Here is a 19,595-nt window from a genome sequence, read left to right on the forward strand (position 1 = left end):
ATGTGACTCTCCTTAGGCCCACTCTATGTCATCGATCACTTTCCTCTTTGGCCCCATAATCTTCTTGATCAGAAAATTTGGGACACTACTGAGGTACAAGGACACACATCTTAAGAGGTTGGCTTCTGATTTTTGCATGTGCCCATACCTGGTTAGGGACCCAGATTGAGCTATGGACCATTCTCATACCATTCTCTTCCCTCCAGTCAATATCCCATGCCCCGAAGTGAGCAACTGATTTGCTCAGATTCCTATCCCTGTCAGATGCGCCTGTCCAGAACCTTCGTGTAAATATCAAATAGTGCATCCTCCTTGGGTGCTGGCTCCTTCCCCTAAACACAATGTCTATGAGATTCATGGAGGGTTTTACGCCTCTCAGGAGTTTGTCCCTTATCACTGAGCAGCATCCCATGGCATGAAGAAATCAGGACTGATTTATCCAGTCTGCTGCTGAGGGACACGGGCTGCTCCCTGTCTGTAACTATGATGGGGGAAGGCACTAGGAACATCCCCTCCATCGCTGAGGTCAGACCTCGGGCATGCATTTGGGTGACATTCTTGGGCCACAGACTAGAGGAACTTTCAGCTTTGGTGGGCATTGCCAAAAACTCATTATCCAAAGTAGCCTTTCAGCTTTGATGTGTATAACTCATGTATCATACAGTTTCCCCATTTCAGGTGGACAATTTTGTATGCTCAGAGTCACGCAGCCATTCTTACAGTCAATTTTAAAATGGTTTCATGACCCCCGCAAGGAAACCCTGCACCTTCATTGCCCTGCAGTCCTAGGCAACTGCTAACGTACTTTTTGTCCCTTACAGATTTATCGATTTTGTATATTTCATGTAAATGCAAGTATCCCATGTGTGACCTTTTGTGTCAATGCTTCATTTCCTTTTGTGATTGAATAATTTTCAATGCACAGAGTCGCTATCTTGCTCATTCACTGGAGAGTTGGTGAATATTGGTTTCTACTCTGGCTATTAGGAGTGACACGGCTGTGAGCATTTATTTGTGTATGAGTTTGTGTGCTGTGTTTTCACTTCTCGCTGGGAGATTCCTAGGAGCGGAACGGCCAGGCCTGTGGTAGCTCTGTGTCTAGCCATGCAGGCTGTGGTTGGGACATGGGTTTGTCAAGCTCTCCCTGGCCACCGTGTGGGGCCAGACCTGTCATGGGCAATGTTAGATTCACAGAGGAACCGTATTGATCAGCTCCTGTTGCTGCCAGGAAGGCGTGTAGCTTGGGTTTGTGGAGCAGCAAAGCAGGCTAGAAGCAGTGGGTGGATCCTTGGTCCATCTGGAAGATCAACAGCAGGGCTTTCTGCTGGCCTGGATGTAGAGCTCTAAAGGGAATCAGGGAATATGCTGGGGTGAATGAGTCCGATGACATAGTCCCACAGGAAGACCCTAGATTCCAGGTGTGTCCTGCTGCAGGCTTCACATCAAAATGGGGTGGACAAGCCAGGTGTGGTGGCAGCACCTGTAAACCCAGCTGTCCGGTAGGCTGAGGTGGGAGGACCACAAGTTCAAGCCAAGACTGGATAACAAGAATTCAGTGATAACTGTGTCCAAAATAAAGAGGGGGTGGGGTAGGAAGGACTGAGATTGAAGGGAAGGGACTCTTGATTTGGGTTCATTTCCTGCTACTAGATGACCGTGACCTCCAGCAGGACATGGCCCCTCTTGAGACCCTATCTGTAAACAGAGACTCAGGGTGAGGTTGCCCTCCTCTGCTTTCCCACAAACAAAGCATAGGGACAGGGAGGATGGAGCCTCAGCAGCTGTGTGATGTCCCCTCTGGGTTGGTGTCTTCCAGGAGCACACGGCTGAGCCTTGCACCATGACAGACACCGTGGTCAGTAGCAGCTCGAACCGATGGATGTACCCCAGCGACCGGCCCCTGCAGTCCAGGTCAGTCTCGGGCCTCCTGGGAGGGGCTTGCAGGATGGGGACAGTCGCTGTCCTTGAAGAAGGGAGGAAGCCTGAGAAAGGAAGTGGAATCTCCTCTCCGCGTGGGGGAGTTTATTGTGGGAATTTCTGTGCTTTGGCATCTTTGCAAGGTTGGAAGAGCGCGTTGGAGGCAGTGTGGCTGATCTGGGTGGGGGAGCTGGTGGGGAAGGGAATGGACACAGCCTGGGTTCCCTGGGGAGCTGAGAAAACTCACTGTATGATCAAAGCCCTTGCCCTCTCTGGCCTCAAGTTCCCCATGAGACAAACAAGGTCGTTGAACTCAGTCAGACCACATATTGGTAGGTGCAGGCTGACTCCAACTTGCAGGAGTTGCACGTCCTTATTTATACTTTAATTTTGGACCACATCAGGTAAGAACTCAGAGATCTCATTTAAGTCCAAATTTTTGGCACCTCTTAAACAAACAAAAGAGCTGACAATCTTGGATCAAAATTCCTCTGCATCAGCAGCTCAGAGGCTACTGCTAGCTTTATTTTTTTATTGTATGAAAAAAAGAAACTGAATTTCATAACAATAACAGCAGTGCATACACTGATTTTATAATCCTAAAAGTAATGATTCAGGGTATAAGACGTAGACAAAAGAAAAAAGATTCCTACAAAGAAGAAACGAACAGATAATAGCACAAAACTTTCTTTTCAATCAGCTACGATAAACTAGCAGTATGAATGTGGGCAGAGGCTGCTCTCTGCAGACAGGTAACTATGCTCTTGGTGGAGTATGTGTTGAGTGGTATTTTAGACCCAGCCACACACTGCACCTTCTGGATAAGCCAGGAGGGTAATCTGATTACCTCAGGGAAGGAGGAGTACTCAGCTATTAAGGAAGCTGAGGCAGGAGGATTATAAATTCAAGCCCACCCTGGGCATCTTAATATCAGCCTGTCTCACACTCAAATTTCAGAAAGGCGTGGAGCCTGGTGGCTTGTCTAGCATGTGCAAGGTCTCAGTTCAGTCCCCAGTACCGAAAAAAGAAAAGGAGTGTCAGGAAGAGGCTCTGGCCTGCCCAAGGACTATGGAAAGGGTTCTTAACAGAGATCCTTTCTTATTTCTAAAGGTGGGCCTTTCAGTGTCCTGTCCCAATTTATACCTGGTCTATGCAACACCAACACTGCCCTCTTCTCTAAATCAACTCACAAAGCAGACACTTTCATTTAACAAGGAGATTGAAGGTCATCAGTGGATATATGCAAATAGGGAGCGTATGCTTTCCTGGAACAGAAGATTGCCATAGGAATAAATAAATAAATAAATAAATAAATAAATAAATAAATAAATAAAACAACGTCATCGTACCTGGCAACATCCTTTAGCCTTCAAGGCTCTGATTTCCACTTCCTCTAAAGGGTTATGATCAACCCAGTTATGGTTGACGCACACCTGTCATCCCAGCACTGTGGGAGTCTGAGGCAGGCAGGTTGCAAGTTTGAGACCAGCCTGGGCAACTTAGCAACGAGCGAGATGCTGTCTCAAAATTTAAAAAAAAAAGACAAAAATTTAAAAGGTTGGGGAGGGGCTTGGGTGTAGCTGAGCGTGGAACCCCTGAGCTCAGTCCCCAGGGCTGCAAAGTGGGGGGTATGATTATAATATGTGACGTATAGATATGTATGAAAATGTCACAAAGGAAGTCCATTAGTTTGTACAAAGAATACGTGCTAATAATTACATAACAGCAGGGTGGAACTCAACAAACTGCAGGCAAACATTAAACGTTGATTAGCTACAAGTTGAGACTTCCTTCTGGAAGCCCTCATAAGCTAGGAATGAGGTCAGAAAGGAGTACTCTTTGTCAGTTGCTTCATATTGCCCATCCCTTGCTATTTTATTAATTTCTGCTCTTAGCTTCATTAGACCATGCTTTCTTGTTTCTTGGGTTATTCCACCCCTTGTGACTGCTTCCACTGTATATTTACCTCCTCAAGGCTTCTTGCCTCTCCTATTAATAATCATACATCTGATAGACAAAGTGTCACGTTCAAATTTTCCTGCAGGCTTTCACAAATTGTGTCACGTTGTTTCTCAGTTCCATGTGTTGTAACTTTTTTTCCATTTTATGTTTTGGTACAGGGCCTCACTGTGCAGCTCAGACTGGCAGTGATCCTCCTGTTTTCAGCCTCCCCTGTGCTGGGATTACGGGTGTGCACCACCATGCCTGTACTCAGTCACTGGCTCAGTGTGCCCCTGAGGCAGGGCTGGCACGGCGAGCGGGCCTGGGGATCGAATGCTGGTCCCTGCTCTTGCCAAAGCAGGCGCTTGGTCCACTGAGCTATCTCCTCAGCATTTTGTGCCGTAACTTTTACCTTAGGGTTTCTTCTTTAACCCAAGAGTGATTGAGCAGCACATGAGTAGTATTTTAAACTTTTTGAGTGTTTGAGGCTTGTTAATTTCCTGATATTTTTGCTATTAATCTCTATGTTAACTGCCTTGCGGCCAGAGAATGGGCTTTGGATGGCACTGACTCTGTGATGTGTTAAGATCTAGCTTACAAGTTAGAACGTGCTTGGCGACGACGTGAGAAAATGGCTCTCTCTCTAACAACCGGGAGACCAATCCTCTCACCTAAGACACGCTGATTGGTTGCACTCAAGGCATTTCTGAGCTTTCCTTTTTTTCTGCCAGCTTCTGAGTAGTATGTTAAAATCTTGAACAGTGGTGGGCTTATCAGTTTCTTCCTGCGATTTTAATCTTGCGTTCTATATTTTAGGCTGCCTTTCTTTGCCACTGTCATTCTGAACATGTGTCATCCCGAAGCATAGTAATTTCCCATCAAACCCCTGTGCTGCATTTTTAGGATCTTAAATAGTTACCATTTTTATTTCTGAAACTTTTTCTTTTTAGTGTCTTTAAAAAAAATTTTTTTTTAATGTATTTGGTACAAGATCTCACTACGCAGCTCAGACTTGTAGTGATCCTCCTGTTTTTCGGCCTCCCCAGCACTGGGATTATAGGCGAGCACCACGATGCCGTTTCAGTGGCCGGCTCAGCACACCTGGGGTAGGGCAGGGCTGGCACAGCATTCGGTACAGGGAATCCAATCCCCGTCCCTGCAATTGCTAGGTAGGCGCTTGGGTCACTGAGCTATCTCCCCAGCCCTCTTTTTAATGTCTTCTTGACCATTTATTTTTCTAGTTTGTTGGTCCTTGATCAATTTATAATCCACAATGACCTCCTTAATGTACAGTAACTTTACATTCTGTACCAGGTAATTATTATACCTGCTCTGTGGTCAGCTGATCTGTGCCACAAGGGTTCATTAGAACTGTGGTTAATTCTTTAAGAGTTTTGCAAGCCTGTTACTGTTAGTTATTAAAGATTAAATTATATTAATTTACTCTTAACTTGTATTATACAGAGGTGACCAACACCACTGTGGATTTCTCCCCAGCTCTGAATGTGACCACAGATGGGATGGAGCCCTATCTGTCATAGTGGGACTTTTGCTTGAGATAAGAAGTTAAACATCTTTGGTACTTTGCTTCCCAGAGCCCGTGACAACCCATTTTGTGTATCTTCCTGGCAGATTTTCATGCGTGGTGACTTGCCACTTTGAATGCCTGGTGAGGTGATCTCATGAATCCCGTCTGTGAGAATCCCTGGGACCTGCCCTGGGGACATTTTTTCTCCCAGGAGGATGCCATTTGCCTCCTCACAGATCATGTTCACTGCCTCCGGACTGCGGCTCCATGTGGGGCCTCAGGCCCAGCTCCCTGCCTGGGAGGGGGAGGTCAGGTCAGCCTCAGAGGCAGCTGTCCTGGGTGCAGTTTCCTGGATTCTCTTTTTCATGTTTAATGACCTTGTAAAGGAATAATCAACATGCTACCAACAGTAATCACTTAAAGCCTGTGAAAGTACAGTTTGGTGGTTTGTAAACATATACGCACACCTTTGAGGCCGTCACAATGCTCACGACAATCACCACATCCATCCAGACTTCCTGGAGCCGCGTCTTTCCCCCCTCGCTCTTGCCTGCCTTCTTCCTACTCATCTCTAAGTAACCCTCACTTTCTTTTCTGTATCTATAAGTTAGTTTGTCTTGCCTAGAGTTTTATGTAAGTGGAATACACAATGTGTACTTTTTGGATGAAAAGGGAAGAGAATCTGCTTCCTTTTGCTCTGTGATTACTTTGTGATCCAGCCATACTGTTTGGCTACCAGAGCTTTCCCCCTTTTCATTGCTGCATAACATTCCTTTTGTGAATATGTCACATTCAACCACTGATGCACAGACAAAACTTCGTATAAAATATGATTTCATTTCTCTTGTATGATTACCTAGGAGGGGAATCTCAGTCATGTGGTAGGTATTGGTTCAACTTTCTAAGAAATTACTCAACTGCTATCCAATTGGGGTGTCCCATTGTTAAGACTCCCACCAGCAGTGCCTGAGAGTTCCATCCTCCCCGCTGCTTCCCCAGCACTTGTTATACTCAGTCTTTTTATTTTTAACCATTTTAGTGAGTGCACAGGTGCATTTCATTATGTTTTATAATTTGCATGTCCTTCATGATTAATGATGTTGAACATCTTATATAATCTTGCCATTAATCAAACACCTTTGTCAAAGTATCCGTTCAAATCTGCTGTCCATTTCAAAAATCAGGTCATTTATCTTCTTGTAATTTTTACAGGTTTTCTAACGTTTCAGGTAAAAGTCCTTTGTTAAATAAGCATTTTTCAAATACTTGCCCTCAGTCTACCACATGCATTTTCGTAACAGTGACTTTGGAAGGAGATAAGGTTTTGATGATGTCTGTTTTGCTTGCTTTGAAAAAGAGCAGAGTCATGGAGAATGATACTCCTTTACAGCAATCCCTTCATGGGTTTAGAAGGGTTTGCTTTAATCTCTCTGGGATCTATTTACATACTGGGGAAGGTTCTTCTTCTTCTTCTTCTTCTTCTTCTTCTTCTTCTTCTTCTTCTTCTTCTTCCTTCTTCCTTCTTCCTTCTTCCTTCTTCCTTCTTCCTTCTTCCTTCTTCCTTCTTCCTTCTTCCTTCTTCCTTCTCCCTTATAAAAAATTAAATTTATACAATTCAGGTTTTTGTTTTATTTCATTTGGTGGTACCAGGGATCAAACTCAGGACCTTGCACTTGCCAGGCAAGCACTTATTCCACTGAGCTATCTCCGCAGCCCATTGCCCACCATTCTTATGTTTGTGATTTCTACCTTAAACTTTCTCTAGCCCTGAGAACTTCAGCATTTTGAAGACACTGCTGAACTCTGCTGGTTTCCTTTCATAGAGTAAATTTCCAGTTTCCAAAGCCCTTTCTATGATATCTTCTTGGGCCCAAACTGATTTTGCAGACAGTATTCTGCCTGCCAAAGAGTGTGTCTCTGTAAGATAAACAGTTGCCGGGAGGGCGGATGGAGTAAAATATTTTATTTAAGAAATGTCAGTTAATTAAAATCCCATCCATCAGAATTTACTTTAGTTGATATGAAGCCAAACAATTTGCCTCACAATTAAATTAAAATTATTCAGTCTGGATGCCGTTTCATTAAAGTGCTCCTAGGCTCCCATGAAACATCTTGGCATTCCAAGCGCATCCAGCTGTCTTGATTGCTTACCGTGTTTTCTCCAGATATTAAAATTATTTTTCAATAAATGCTGGTGGGTGAATTACAGTCATCACACATGCTCGCTACTCAGCTGTAGTGTGACGCACTAACAGAGGCCACACTCATGTCTTCCTCTAGTAGACTGAGGAATCCAGTCTTCATGTACTGTAGGCTAGTCAGAGATGCTACTTTTGTGATTTCCAAATGTCTTCCCCTCACAGCTTCCTTGAGCCTGCGGATCGTTTGTAAAACCAGCCGAATGGGACCTGAAAGGGACCGATGTGCCTGCCTCTGGCTTGGCTGGGCTCTCCATGTTGGAAATTCACAGAGAGAGGTGCCGGTCCCCATGCTTGTATTGAGCTATTGTGTCTGCAAGCCAGAGAAACCAGAGATGGGAGGTAGAAACTGAGGCACAAAGACAGAGCCCTCTGCCTACAGTCTCTCACCTAGGAAGAGGAGATGCCGGTCCCCTTCTGGATCAGAAGGACTGGCTTCTCCAGCCTGGGGCCTGGTGTCATGTACCACTCAAGGTGCATTGACCTACTTGTGCACCTTCCCTCCCCGCCCCCACCACACATGGCTTTTGAAATAATGACAACCAAGGTAGTGGAGGACGGTCATAACACTGGTGTCAAAATCAATATTCAAACACCTGAATGCTCGGCTCATTAATAAGCTGAACAGATTGGTCAACTTAACCATAGGTATGGATTTGGTTGCCCTGTGTGGAAGCAGCTCTGCCTTGCACGTGCTGAAATAAGACAATAACTGAATAAAAATTGAATTAGAACCTTGTGACTCAAGCCATCTGGCTGGTGTATCCATTAAATATTGGTATGGTTGCAAGATTTCTCGTTTAACTTTATTCATTTTTCTTTCTCTCCTCGCTTTGCCTTCCTTCAGTGATAAAGAACAGTGAGTATTTTATGACACTTATGTTTGTCTCCATCCTGAATTTCATCCTTTCTCTCATCAAGATAGCTTGTCCCTAAAGATAGATGGTTGAAAAGTAATATGTTTTATATATCTTTTAAAAATCCAAATGACTAAAACTGAAAATACCTATCTCTGGGACACAGAACGTATGAAATCTTTTTAAACAGAAACAAATTTGATAGAAGGATGCAAAAATGTTCCTGCCATCCTTGGTCACAATCTGTGGAGTGGCAGTAAGGTCATTAATCATTGTCTGCCCATTTCTGCAGCATTTAGTGGGAAACACTCTCCTTAGATAAGGAAAACGTTAGCTGCAGTTGCTGCTGTTATTCAGCAATGCTGATGGCAAGTAGCGCAGAGCTGGTGGGCTCCTCTGGGCCACGCCCTCCTTCTCAGCCTCCTCCTTGGAAGCCACCCTGGTTTCCTAGGGAAAATACCTTTGGCTCATGGGACCCATCTTTTATGCTTTAATTGGATTCATTTCCTAAGCATGCTTAACAGATTGGGCACTGGGTCCGATAAAGGATTAGGCAGGATGCGAAGCAGCCCATTTTCAGTTACAGGTGCAAATTTAGAAACCATAGGAAGACACTGTCCTCTTCCCCACCATCGAACCCTGGAGCTTTGTCCATGTGGCTTTGGATACGGTCCTTCCCCCCAGCCCGCACCAATGAGTCCTGTGTTTTTTGTTAAATGTGTGTGATCACCCTCTGAAGGCAGTGGAGGATCAGATGTGAAGCACAGGAAAGCTTTGTAAACTGTAAAGTGCCCAGCCAAGTCAGAAAGGTGTGAATTGCAACCCTGCTCAACTTAGCCTCTACTGGGAGAGCCCTTGGGCGACATATCAGCCTCTTTGGACATGAATAATAGCATCCTCGGAACCCCTACTGATGGCTTAGAGATGACGCTAAGCCAGGGCACCTCAGGGAAATTCTTCTCCCCTCTTGGGACTGCAGTGTCTCCACCTGCCAGATGGGAGATTCAAGCCAGCTATTCAAGCCCATTTGAGGGCTCTGTGGCTAGCTGGTAGGATGCTGGCCAGGCAAGATTTGCTTTTTTTTTTTTTTTTTTTTGGCAGAACCGGGGATTGAACTCAGGCCCTTGTGCTTGCCAAGGAAGTGCTTATTCCACTGAGCCATCTCCCCGGCCCCAAGATTTGCTTTTTATGAAACTGTGAGTCTCTTGTTAAGACCCATAAGGGAAAGACGCTGAGGCCTAATGAAATGATAAAGGTGCTCATCACAAGGGGAGATTCATGGTGCTCAGGTTGAGGGGTGAAATGTATCCCATCCCGTTCCTCTCCCCTTCTTCACTGCTTTCTCCCCTAATGGCCTCACAGCCTCATCTTCTCCTTTGTCCCTCCTTTTTCCTTCTTCTCCCTTCCCTCTCTTGAAAGAATATTTACCAAGCACTTCTTAAATGCTAAGCGCTGTGTTCAGCACCCAGAGATGCAGACATAGCCAAAGCTTGGGGGGCGGTGTCTAAAGGCATCCGCAGACAAACTGCCAGCCATCACCAAACATGCTGCAGCATGTAAGGAGCTGTAGTGTGGGACCAAGAGGAGTGTCACCTGGCCTGGGGTCACATGAGAGGCCTTCCTGAAAGCAGTGAGGTGCAACCAATAAGCTCGTGTGGGACACACAGGAATTCTGGGTGGGCAACAGCACCTGCAGAGCCCAAGTGGGTGTGATAGGAAGGAGGGAGAGTGTGCAACATTTCAGAAGAGCCGAACAGGCTGAAAGCAATCAGGCTGAAAAGTCACCAGGATGCCCCTCCCCCATGACCTGGCCTCGGGAGGGCAGGGAGACTCCAGCACCTCTTCTGTACCTCTTAATCTGGACCCTGCATTTCACCCCAACAGCCTCTGCAGCAGCCAGGCATGTGTAAGGCATTTATTGGTGCGGCCGCCTTTCCTCCCACCCTTTCCTTCAGGAGCCGTGTGTCTCTCACTCACTGAGCTGTAGAGAGGCTTGCTGCAGACACCTGCCACATTGGTGTCCTAGGGGAAGGGAGGGAAAGAAGAAGAAAGGAAAGAAAAAGGATTAATTTTCCTCACCCTGGAAAGCCTTGGAGCCTCCATATCCTGACAGCCCTTCTATCATCCCACACCTTTGGGGAGATCTAATTTATTAATAGAGACATCTGGCGGGTATTTATTACGTGGCTACCGTGTGTGTGACAGGAGGAATCAAGGTGGGAAATGGTGAGGCGGTGGCAGGCTGTCCTGTGCAGGATTTAGGGACAGATCTCGAGACTGGGCTGACCTCCTTCTGTTTTGGGGTGTCTGATGCCTGCTTCCGAAAGATGCTTCCAGTGTCTTAAGCTGTATGCAGGCAGTGGATGAAGCATCTGGAGGCTGGTGTCTCACCATTTTGTAGCCATTCCCTCCCCTCTCCTGCATGCTGCACATCTGGAAAATGAGGAGGCCAGCAGCAGTGATCTTTAGAATCTGGTAGGCAGTGAAGATTTTCTCCCAGTAATATTTTATTCAAAAGCTAAATATTTAAGAAAGATAAAAGTAGAGCTGGATAAAGACCTGGCGTGGCTGGGAGCATTAAAAATATCATGGTGAACTTTACACAGCTGTGATTTTAAATGATACTGATCCGTAAAAATAAGTGTAGAGAGCCTAAAAAGCTTCATGTTCCTTTTTTTTTTTTTTTGCTAGAGCAGATATCATATTAGCTAGCCATTGCTGTGTAACAAGTTCACCTTAAAAGCAATAGGCCTGGGGTCACATGGGAGGCCTTCCTGAAAGCAGTGAGGTGCAACCAATAAGCCATAGTTTACTTGGCATTCCCAATTGGTAGATACCAAGGTTATTTGGGAACTTTTGTCACTGAGGCACTGGGGCTGTCTTCAGAGGGCTGCAGGTTTCTAACTTCAAAATGCCATCCGCCAGCCAAGACCCTGTTGCACACTGTCCTGTTTGGGTTCTCTCTCTGCTTTATCAGAGCCATTGTCTTCCCTACAGCTCCTTATTAAAGCGTGCCCTCTCGCATTCACACTCAGTGCCTGTTCCACGTGCACCCCAGGTAGGTGACTTTCCCCTAATACACTATGGCCAGAATTTATGGCACACTTTTATGCCCAAATGTTGAATGGAGAGGAAGCCATGCAAGCCAACTGCTTCTGAGTGTTTGCTGATCATGCCTCCGCCTGTCCTCAAGTTCTCCAGGCATTCTGTGACACCAAGAGCATCTCTTTTGATAGACAAGCAAACTAAGGCTCAGAAGTGCCAAGTAAGTTGTGAGACACCTGCAGGCAGGGACAGAGCCAGAAGAGGAGTCTAGGCTGTGTGGCTCCACAGCCTACTCCTTCCGAGCCCTCCCTTAGGATATGACATCTTCACAGAGACTGCAGATGGAATTTCTAAGGCTGTCACTGTGAGTAGCCCCAGGGCTGTGAGGGTGGAAGGTCCCCCAGCCAGCAGTGACTAGCAGCATTAGTCTGGAAAACTCCTGACATTCCTGGGGAGTGGTGGCTTGTCTGACTCCTCAGTGTCCCTACAGTCCCTGCTCAGGGCAGATCTTTTGTGTTCATCAGTTTGAACTGCAAGTTTGGGACATTTCATAGATTAAGAGAATGGTCCAAAGAGGCCGCAAGCTGCTTGCCATGCGCTGTGGGGTGAGTACGCATCTTCCCTTTGATGTCTGCTTTGGGCCCACCCACCTAACAAGACAGACCAGCGACTTGTAGCACCAAGCTCCCAGGGGGTGGCAAACCCAGGTGCCAGGCATTGATTCCACCAGGTCAAGGGAGGCTCAGGTGGGCACACAGTAGGTCCTCCAGGCATTTCCTGGATTGGATACAACCCTCCAATTAGCTTGTCCCAGGCAAGCGACACTTTGGTTGACAGCATTGATTTTAACAGGATCCTAACAAATACTGAACTCTGGTCTAAGGACATAGAGCTGACATCCTGTGTCTAGAGGCCCAGGGCAAGGTGGTCACCATCTTATCACAAGGACAGACTCTTGAAGTCACCATATCTGCAATGTTCCCCAGCACAGGGGACCCAAACAAGCCCTTTCTGTCCCTTGAGAGCAAAGGCTTTGGTTTGAAAAGCCAATCTCATTTCTCTCTGTTTGCTTTTGGAATTAAAACATGAAAATCCACAGAAGGCTTGCAGGCTCCCACTGAGACCAATCGGGACATTTCCAAACACTGGATGAGCTGTTTGTCATCTGTGTGTTCTGGGGCAGGAGATGGGGGGAGGGTTGGCGAGCTGACAGCAGCCTCCAGCCACCTTCTGCTCCTGCAGCCTTGCAGATGGTGCGGTCACTCTGAGAGGGGCCTTAGGGACACCCGTCCCTGCTTATGTCTCTGGAGCTATGAGCATCTGGGGACCAAAGTCTCCTGTGCACATGGAGCCCAGGTAGTTGGGTCAGAGCTGGCCTGCGGCTGACTATGACTGTGACTTGACCAGATCGGGAGCTTCAGGGACCTGTCCTTGAAGGGTCTCCGTTGGGCCCAGCCCAGAACTCTCCTGGCTCGATGTGGCTCAGCTCTATCAGAGCAGGAAATAACCAGAGGGCACTCAAAGAGCACTCAGGGAGGAAGTGGGGCTGTGAGATGAAAGGATGGGGCCGATGAACCCCTTCTCCATAGAGACCACCGGGGCCCGGGCCGTGGTTGCTGCGGGTTACAGTTAGGCTGCTTTGAGAAGGATGCTTTGGGGAGGCTGTGTACAGGGAGCAGGAGCGCACTGTGTCCTTAAAAGTAACAGGGGATGTCATCGGGTGAGGGGTGCCAGCCTCCAGATATGCTTGGAGGCTGGAGATACCAGGTAAGAATGCAGCCCTGCACACCTTGACCAAAGCTGTGTGAAGCCTCAAGCAGAAGCCCAGGCTGACACTGGCCCGGGAGGGCCATGAGCCCATCAGACTGAGGTCTTAAGCTCTAGAGTTGGTAAGAATTTGTAATTCAGAGATGAAACTGAATGTAGGCCCTGCCAATGGGGCTTCCTGCTCACCATCTCTATCCTCACCCAGAGGGTTTCTAATTACTGATAGCTGCAGTAAGTGGCAGAAAGCAGATGCCTCTGGTGTCCGGCTTCCCCTGGGGCAAAGGGTCCAGAGGCCATGATGGACTCTGTACTGTCTCTTACAAGCTGCCCAAGGTCACTTCCAGTGTACTAAGTGAGCCGCCCAGGACCAGCCCAAATTTAGCAGGAAGAAGGTTGGTAGTGGGGAGAAGTGGCCCTTGGGGACACCAGGCTGCCTGTCACCTTGGTCTTTCCCTCTTTGGGCTGTCTCTGCTTCACAGCTTTACAGAGACCCTCTCCTGCCAGCCCAACCGTCCCCTCCCTCCTCACCCTCTTTTGGTTTATCTTCTAGGTCTTGGCGGGGCCTGGAGCTGTGGGGCCAGAGGATTGCATGCTTTAGAGACCCTCAAGATCAGGAACAGGATCGGCCAAATAGCTCAGCAGATTAAAGCGCCTGCAAGCAGGCTCAGGGGTTGGGGGTTCAATCCCGGGCCTTCCAGGTCTGCCCTGTCCACAGGGCATGCTGAGACAGCAATTGAGACTGGGCATGGTGACACATGCCTGCAATCCCAGCTCTTGGGAGGCTGTAAACAGGCGGATCACTGCGAGTCCGATCTAGTAGTGAAACCCTGAACACCCTATAGACCCTTCCCTAAAATACAAGAAAAAAAAATCCCTTTGGTTCTCTGCCAGCCTCACACCCTCCCACACTGCCTTTCAGGCTCCAGGCAGGCTGGTCTGTCCACCCCAGCGGACAGTCTGACAGGCAGCGGAAGCAGGAGGAGCTGACGGACGAGGAGAAGGAAATCATCAACAGAGTGATCGCTCGGGCCGAGAAGATGGAGGAGATGGAGCAGGAGCGGATCGGGTGAGGCTGACACTTCTGCCCCTGCAAGCCACTGAGGAAGGAGGTGGTGGGGGGACAGGCTGTGGGGCTGGGCTGCCTTCCTGGAATTGGCCTTTGTTACCCCTTGCGTCAGCCCTGTCACCAGACAGAGGTGGAGTCCTTGCTGCGAGAGGTGGTGAGAGTGGGCGGGGCTGGCGAGGAGTTTTGCTGGCGCGGAGATGCGGGAAGTGCGGGGTCCTGAGACGGAAACCCGCCTTACACCTCGGAAGCCTCGTGGTGATGTGTTCTGAGACCCTGGCATGGGGGACATAGCTGAGGGCGGTGGAGCAGGTGGCAGTGCCTGTGCTCAGCTGCAGCAGCTGCAAGACTGGGCCTCCTGGGACACGAAGGAGAAGACCGGCGTCCAGAGTGCGCGAAGGCTGTGCGCAGGACGCTGCAGAGGGACGCTTAATGGGCACGGGCCGCAGGGGGACAGGAGCAGTGTGCTCTATGGTTCTGCAGGTCACTAGGAGAATTATAGGTGACATCAATCCATTGAATGCTTGAAATGGTAGAGAGGATTTTTTTTTTTTTTAATGTATTTGGTACAGGGTCACACTGTGCAGCTCAGACTCGTAGTGATCCTCCTGTTTTCAGCCTCTCTAGAACTGGATTACAGGCGTGTGCCACCACAACCGATCTCCGTCGCCAGCTCAGCGTGCCCAGGGGCAAAGCTGGCATGACATGAGGTGCAGGGATTGAGCCCCTGTCCCTGTGCTTGCCAAAGCAGGTGCTTAGTCTGCTGAGCTATCCTGCCAGCCTAGCAGAGAGGATTTTGAATGCTCCTGATACAAAAACACGATGAGCATCTGGGGTGATGCGTACACAAGTCACCCCCATCGGATTATTGCACAGGGTGCACCTGTATGCATCATGTGGCCAGGTGTTTGAGTGCATAGCTATAATCCCAGCACTCTGGGAGGCTAAGGCAGAAGGATTCCAAGATCAAACCCTACCTGGGCAACTCAGTGACTTAGAAAAAAAGACCCTATCCCCAAATAAATTTTTTAAAAGTGACTCACTGTGAAGGACCTGGGTTTAATCACAGTACTGCAAAACAAAAAAATATCACACTATACCCCATGAATATACAGTTATGTGTTAAGGGGAGGGAGAGAGAGAACATGTGTGGCATGAATTATGTAAGAGAACTGAAGAACTGGCTCCTGGGGGTTCTGTAGGAGGCAGCAGTGGGGCCTGAGACTGCAGAGGTTTTGCTCTGGGCCTGGAATGGGGACCACCTTCAAGCCCAGCTGTCCATGTGGCCTCAGTGAACCTTGGGTGTGTGGCTTCGCTTCTCTGAGCCCATTTGGTCATTGGCAGAATGGGAGAAGGGACAGCAATGATGTTGTTCTCCTGCCAGGTCTTGAGGAGTCCATGTGGGTCCAGTTCCTGGCCCAGGCTCAAGGACCATCTGTGATGAATGAACGTGCCAAAGGGGGAAAGCAGGGCTTGGGAGCAGGACCCTGCAAGCCCATGTGGGAGACGGCAAGGCTCATGAGGGGTGGCTATGATGTGTGGAAGAGAGACAAGGCCATGGAGTGGGGCAGGGGCTGGGAGCAAGGCAGGGTGTGAGGGTGGCTGGAGGACATGTGGGTGGACACTGGGTGGAGGGGCCACGGGAAGGGGGTGCTAGGCATGGGTGGGAAGTGGCTGCCCAATGCAGAAAGGCCCACAGGTTGGTCCCCTAGACCCAATTTCCAGTGAGGAGTGGGGTGTGGCCAAGATCAACCCCACCCCAGGCACTCGTACCAGGAGCAGCCACTGCCCACTGCATGCAAAGATGTGTGACTGGATGCACTTACCTCACAGCTACTGCACAGCTGGCTGGGGGCAGGCAGGGCTCGGATGGAGAGAGGCTGTCACCAGGGACAAGTTCCCGCAGCATGGGCATCCTTCTTGGCCTCTGCCAGCTTCCTTGGGGGGCTGGACAGTGATGGAAGGGATGGGTGTAAGGGTCTTGCACCTTCATTTATTATACTGCAGTACTGAGGATTGAAGCCAGGGCCTCCCATGTGCTAGGCAAGCACACTACCCCTCAGGGACACCCCAGCCCTTGAACTTTTGATCCTCCTGCCTCAGTCTCCCAGGTAGCTGGGATAACAGGCATGCACCCCCACACTCAACTTTTATTTGGTTTCTCTAAAAGATATTTCAGTAGTGCAGAGAGGGAGAGAGAGAAAGAGAGAGAGAGAGAGAGAGAGAGAGAGAGAGAGAGAGAGAGAGAGCTGAAAGCATGCACTGTATTCCTGTGCAGCCTCTTCCTGCATTGCCCTCACTCTGGCTGTCATATCTGGTACCTTCCCTCCTAGCTGGACTCTCACAGGATGCTCCCCACCAATGCAAAACTCTTGCAGGCAGGGATTCTCGCCTGTTCTGCTCACTGTCCTCAGAGCCTGGTGTAGAGCACGTGGGCAGCAAGTAGCTGCTGAGTGAATGAGTGACCGTGGCCAGTGCTGCTGCTGCCCAGTTTCTTTTTAAATTGCTCTTGGCCCAGTGGCTGGGGGGTGGGGTGGGGGTGGGGGGGAGACATTAAAGTGCTGTCCAGGGTCCTGAGAAAGCACTCTGATGAGCTGGCTTCTGTCGCCTGTTGTCCACTCAGCCACAGCCAGGGGTATCAGACCAGATCCTGCATATATGGTGCCAGAGACACTGTTGAAAGTTAGGAGGATCCTTATGGACTGAGTGGATCCCAGCTTGAGCATTCCATGGCTGGCCTGTCCTCCTACCAACTCAGCAGGGTAGCAGGAGAATGTCACAGTTAGGAGCTTAGGTCCTCAGGGGGCTGGTGAAATAGCTCAGTGGCATAAGTGCCTGTCTTTGCAAGTACAAAGTCCTGAATTCGGTCCCAGTACAAAAAGAAAGAAAAAAAAAGAGGGGGAGAGCTAGAGTCCCCAAATTAGACAGACCTGGTTCAATCCCAGCTCTGTCACTCACTTCCTGTATGCCCTGTATGCCTTCAGGTAAGTCACTATACCTCTCTGTGCCTCAGTTTCCTCATCTGCAGACTGTGGCTACCATTAACACATGCTTCCTTGGTACATTTTTAATAAGCATATAAAGGATTACCATGGTACCACTTGCATGTTTAATAGATGTTGGTGACCAATGGTGACTTTTAAAGGAAAAGAGCAGGCTTGCTTTTGACACTGACTGCTGCTCCTGTTCTATAATCATGACCAAGACTCCAGTTTGGCAAGCCCTGGAGTCCTCACAGCCCCTGGCTTCCCCTGAAGGAGGATTGCCAGGCTTCCAGGGAAGTGGGGCCAAATCCAAGCTGACAGCCTGAGCTCTGCTGAGATGGTGTGTTTTTCCTGCCTGGTTTCCTGGTGCAGGGAGGGCAGTTGGGTCCCGGAAGAGTCCTCGCTGGCAGCGTCGCCAGAGGCAAACCCAATGCTATTTGTGGCTCTAATCCCCCACCTGCTACAGTGCTCCTGTTCCACCCACGCTCCCCTGTGAAGGGATCAGAGTGGGGTCGGATGAGAACTGGCTTCACCGTCAGACAGGGAGCCAGCCTGGTGAGGGGGGGCCAGCGGGGACTCCCGCTGTGGATTGGAGGCTCAGGGCCAGCAAGACTTCAGGGTCTCCATTTCCCCCACTCACCAGATGAGTTGGTGTGAGTCTCAGGATCCTTCCTGGGCAGACTTGGCAGTACCTGAGGTACTGATGGGGGACCGCACATTGTGTTGCTGGCTGTATCTCCTGAGCAAAGGAGCTTCTTCTAGCTGCTGAAACTGCAGGCTGTTGTGTTGCCCTTGAAGGTACCCATTCTGCCAGGCTGGGCTTCCTGTCACTTGAGCCCTTCAGGTACCTGCTCGGCCAGGCTGAGCTTCCTGTCACTTGAGCCCTTCAGGTACCTGCTCGGCCAGGCTGTGCTTCTTGTCACCCAAGCCAGACAGCTCTCCAGGAGAGGTGTGAGTCCTTGTGAAGAGGCTGCATCAGTAATCACAATGGACACCACTTGTTGAGCACTTACTATGCTCCAAACCCTGTATTTTAAAACTTTATTTGAATTAATTTATTCATGGCTCCTTTCAACCCTCACGACCTGGTGCAGTCGCCATCTCTACTTTGCAGTGAGGGAAACAGAGGCTTTACAGAACTGAGACCACTTGCTGAAGGCATTGAGAAGCAAGGTGTACACCCCTGCCTAGCTGTTTAACTTTTTTTGTTGATCCTTTACTTATTTGGTGCAGGGTCTCGCTATGCAGCTCAGACTCACAGTGATGCTCCTGTCCCAGCCTCCCCAGCACTGGGATTACAGGTGTTCCCTGGGTGTCTCTTAAACTTGCTCCTAACTATGATGTCCTTCCTCAAGGTCTGTCCCCAAATGTCTAGAACCTGCAGCAGGGGTCTCCCTTCCCTGGTCCATGGACAGCCACTCCCCTCTGAGTGCATTGCCTCCTAAGTTCCCCATCTGGAAGATCAGAAGGGACATTAGAGTCCCATACGGGAGCAGACCCTACTGTGAACTGCGCAGGGGAGATGTCTAGGTTGTGCTGTCTTTGAATCACCTCAAAACTGTCTACTTCCAATCTCCATGCACAGAAGAAGTCTTTCGCAAAAGCAATCCCTGGTGCCAAAAATGTTGGGGGCCACTGCTCAGTGGTACAAGACATTGGGAAGCGCTCCGGTTTAGAGAGGACAGTGTGGAATCTGGAGGTTGGAACTTGCTTTGTGCTGGCCTGCGGTCCCTTCAAGCTCTTCTTAACCCGTCACTGCCTCCCAATGTTGCCAGAGCTGGCTTCAGTTCTAAGAGACAACATCCCAGGCCTCCCCAGGGTGATTTTGCTATGTCCAGCCTCCCCAGGGGAATGAGCAGTGGAGGAGCCTGTGACCCATGGCAGTTGGAAGCTGGCTCCTGCCTGGAGCCCTCTGCTTCTGCCAGGAGAGGTCCAGGCAATTGCTCACCCTCAGCCCTTAACCCAGCCCTGTCTTCAGTATTCTGGGAAGTAGAAATGATGGGGGAGGGGAGAGAGAGCGAGCGAGCCATTAAATGGCCTCATTGTACCCCCACTTTCTCTCTTTAGGCTTGAAGTGGGGTTTCAAGGTTTATTCTGTGTGCCTGGCCAGAACTGACCTTCTGTGTTAGACGTAACCCTTTGCTGGCAAGAATTAGGCAACAAAACCCAGCCAAGTCTCAGTCATCTACAAATCACCCACAACATAGTGACTTAAAGCGATAACGTATTTTTTTTTCATGATTTTATTGGTTAAGAGTTCAGGCAGGGCTCTGCTGGGAAGGTTTTCTGCTCCAT

The 19,595-nt window shown here is 49.0% G+C and overlaps 1 protein-coding gene across 2 annotated transcripts in view; it reads left to right on the plus strand.

Annotated features, from left to right (window-relative positions):
- The first annotated feature begins 1,840 nt into the window (after nucleotides 1-1,840).
- Rph3a (rabphilin 3A) overlaps nucleotides 1,841-19,595 on the plus strand; it is a 56,746-nt gene continuing 38,991 nt past the window's right edge. The window contains exons 1-3 of one of the 2 annotated variants that reach the window (XM_004635935.1): nucleotides 1,841-1,911; nucleotides 8,432-8,443; nucleotides 14,173-14,319. In XM_004635935.1, the coding sequence (XP_004635992.1) occupies nucleotides 1,841-1,911; nucleotides 8,432-8,443; nucleotides 14,173-14,319 (230 nt within the window). The remainder of the gene's footprint in view (nucleotides 1,912-8,431; nucleotides 8,444-14,172; nucleotides 14,320-19,595) is intronic. The other variant, XM_004635934.1, reaches the window with a different exon arrangement.

Source organism: Octodon degus, unplaced genomic scaffold (genome assembly GCF_000260255.1).
Source record: "Octodon degus isolate 3935 unplaced genomic scaffold, OctDeg1.0 scaffold00076, whole genome shotgun sequence".
Taxonomy (NCBI): Eukaryota; Metazoa; Chordata; class Mammalia; order Rodentia; family Octodontidae; genus Octodon; species Octodon degus.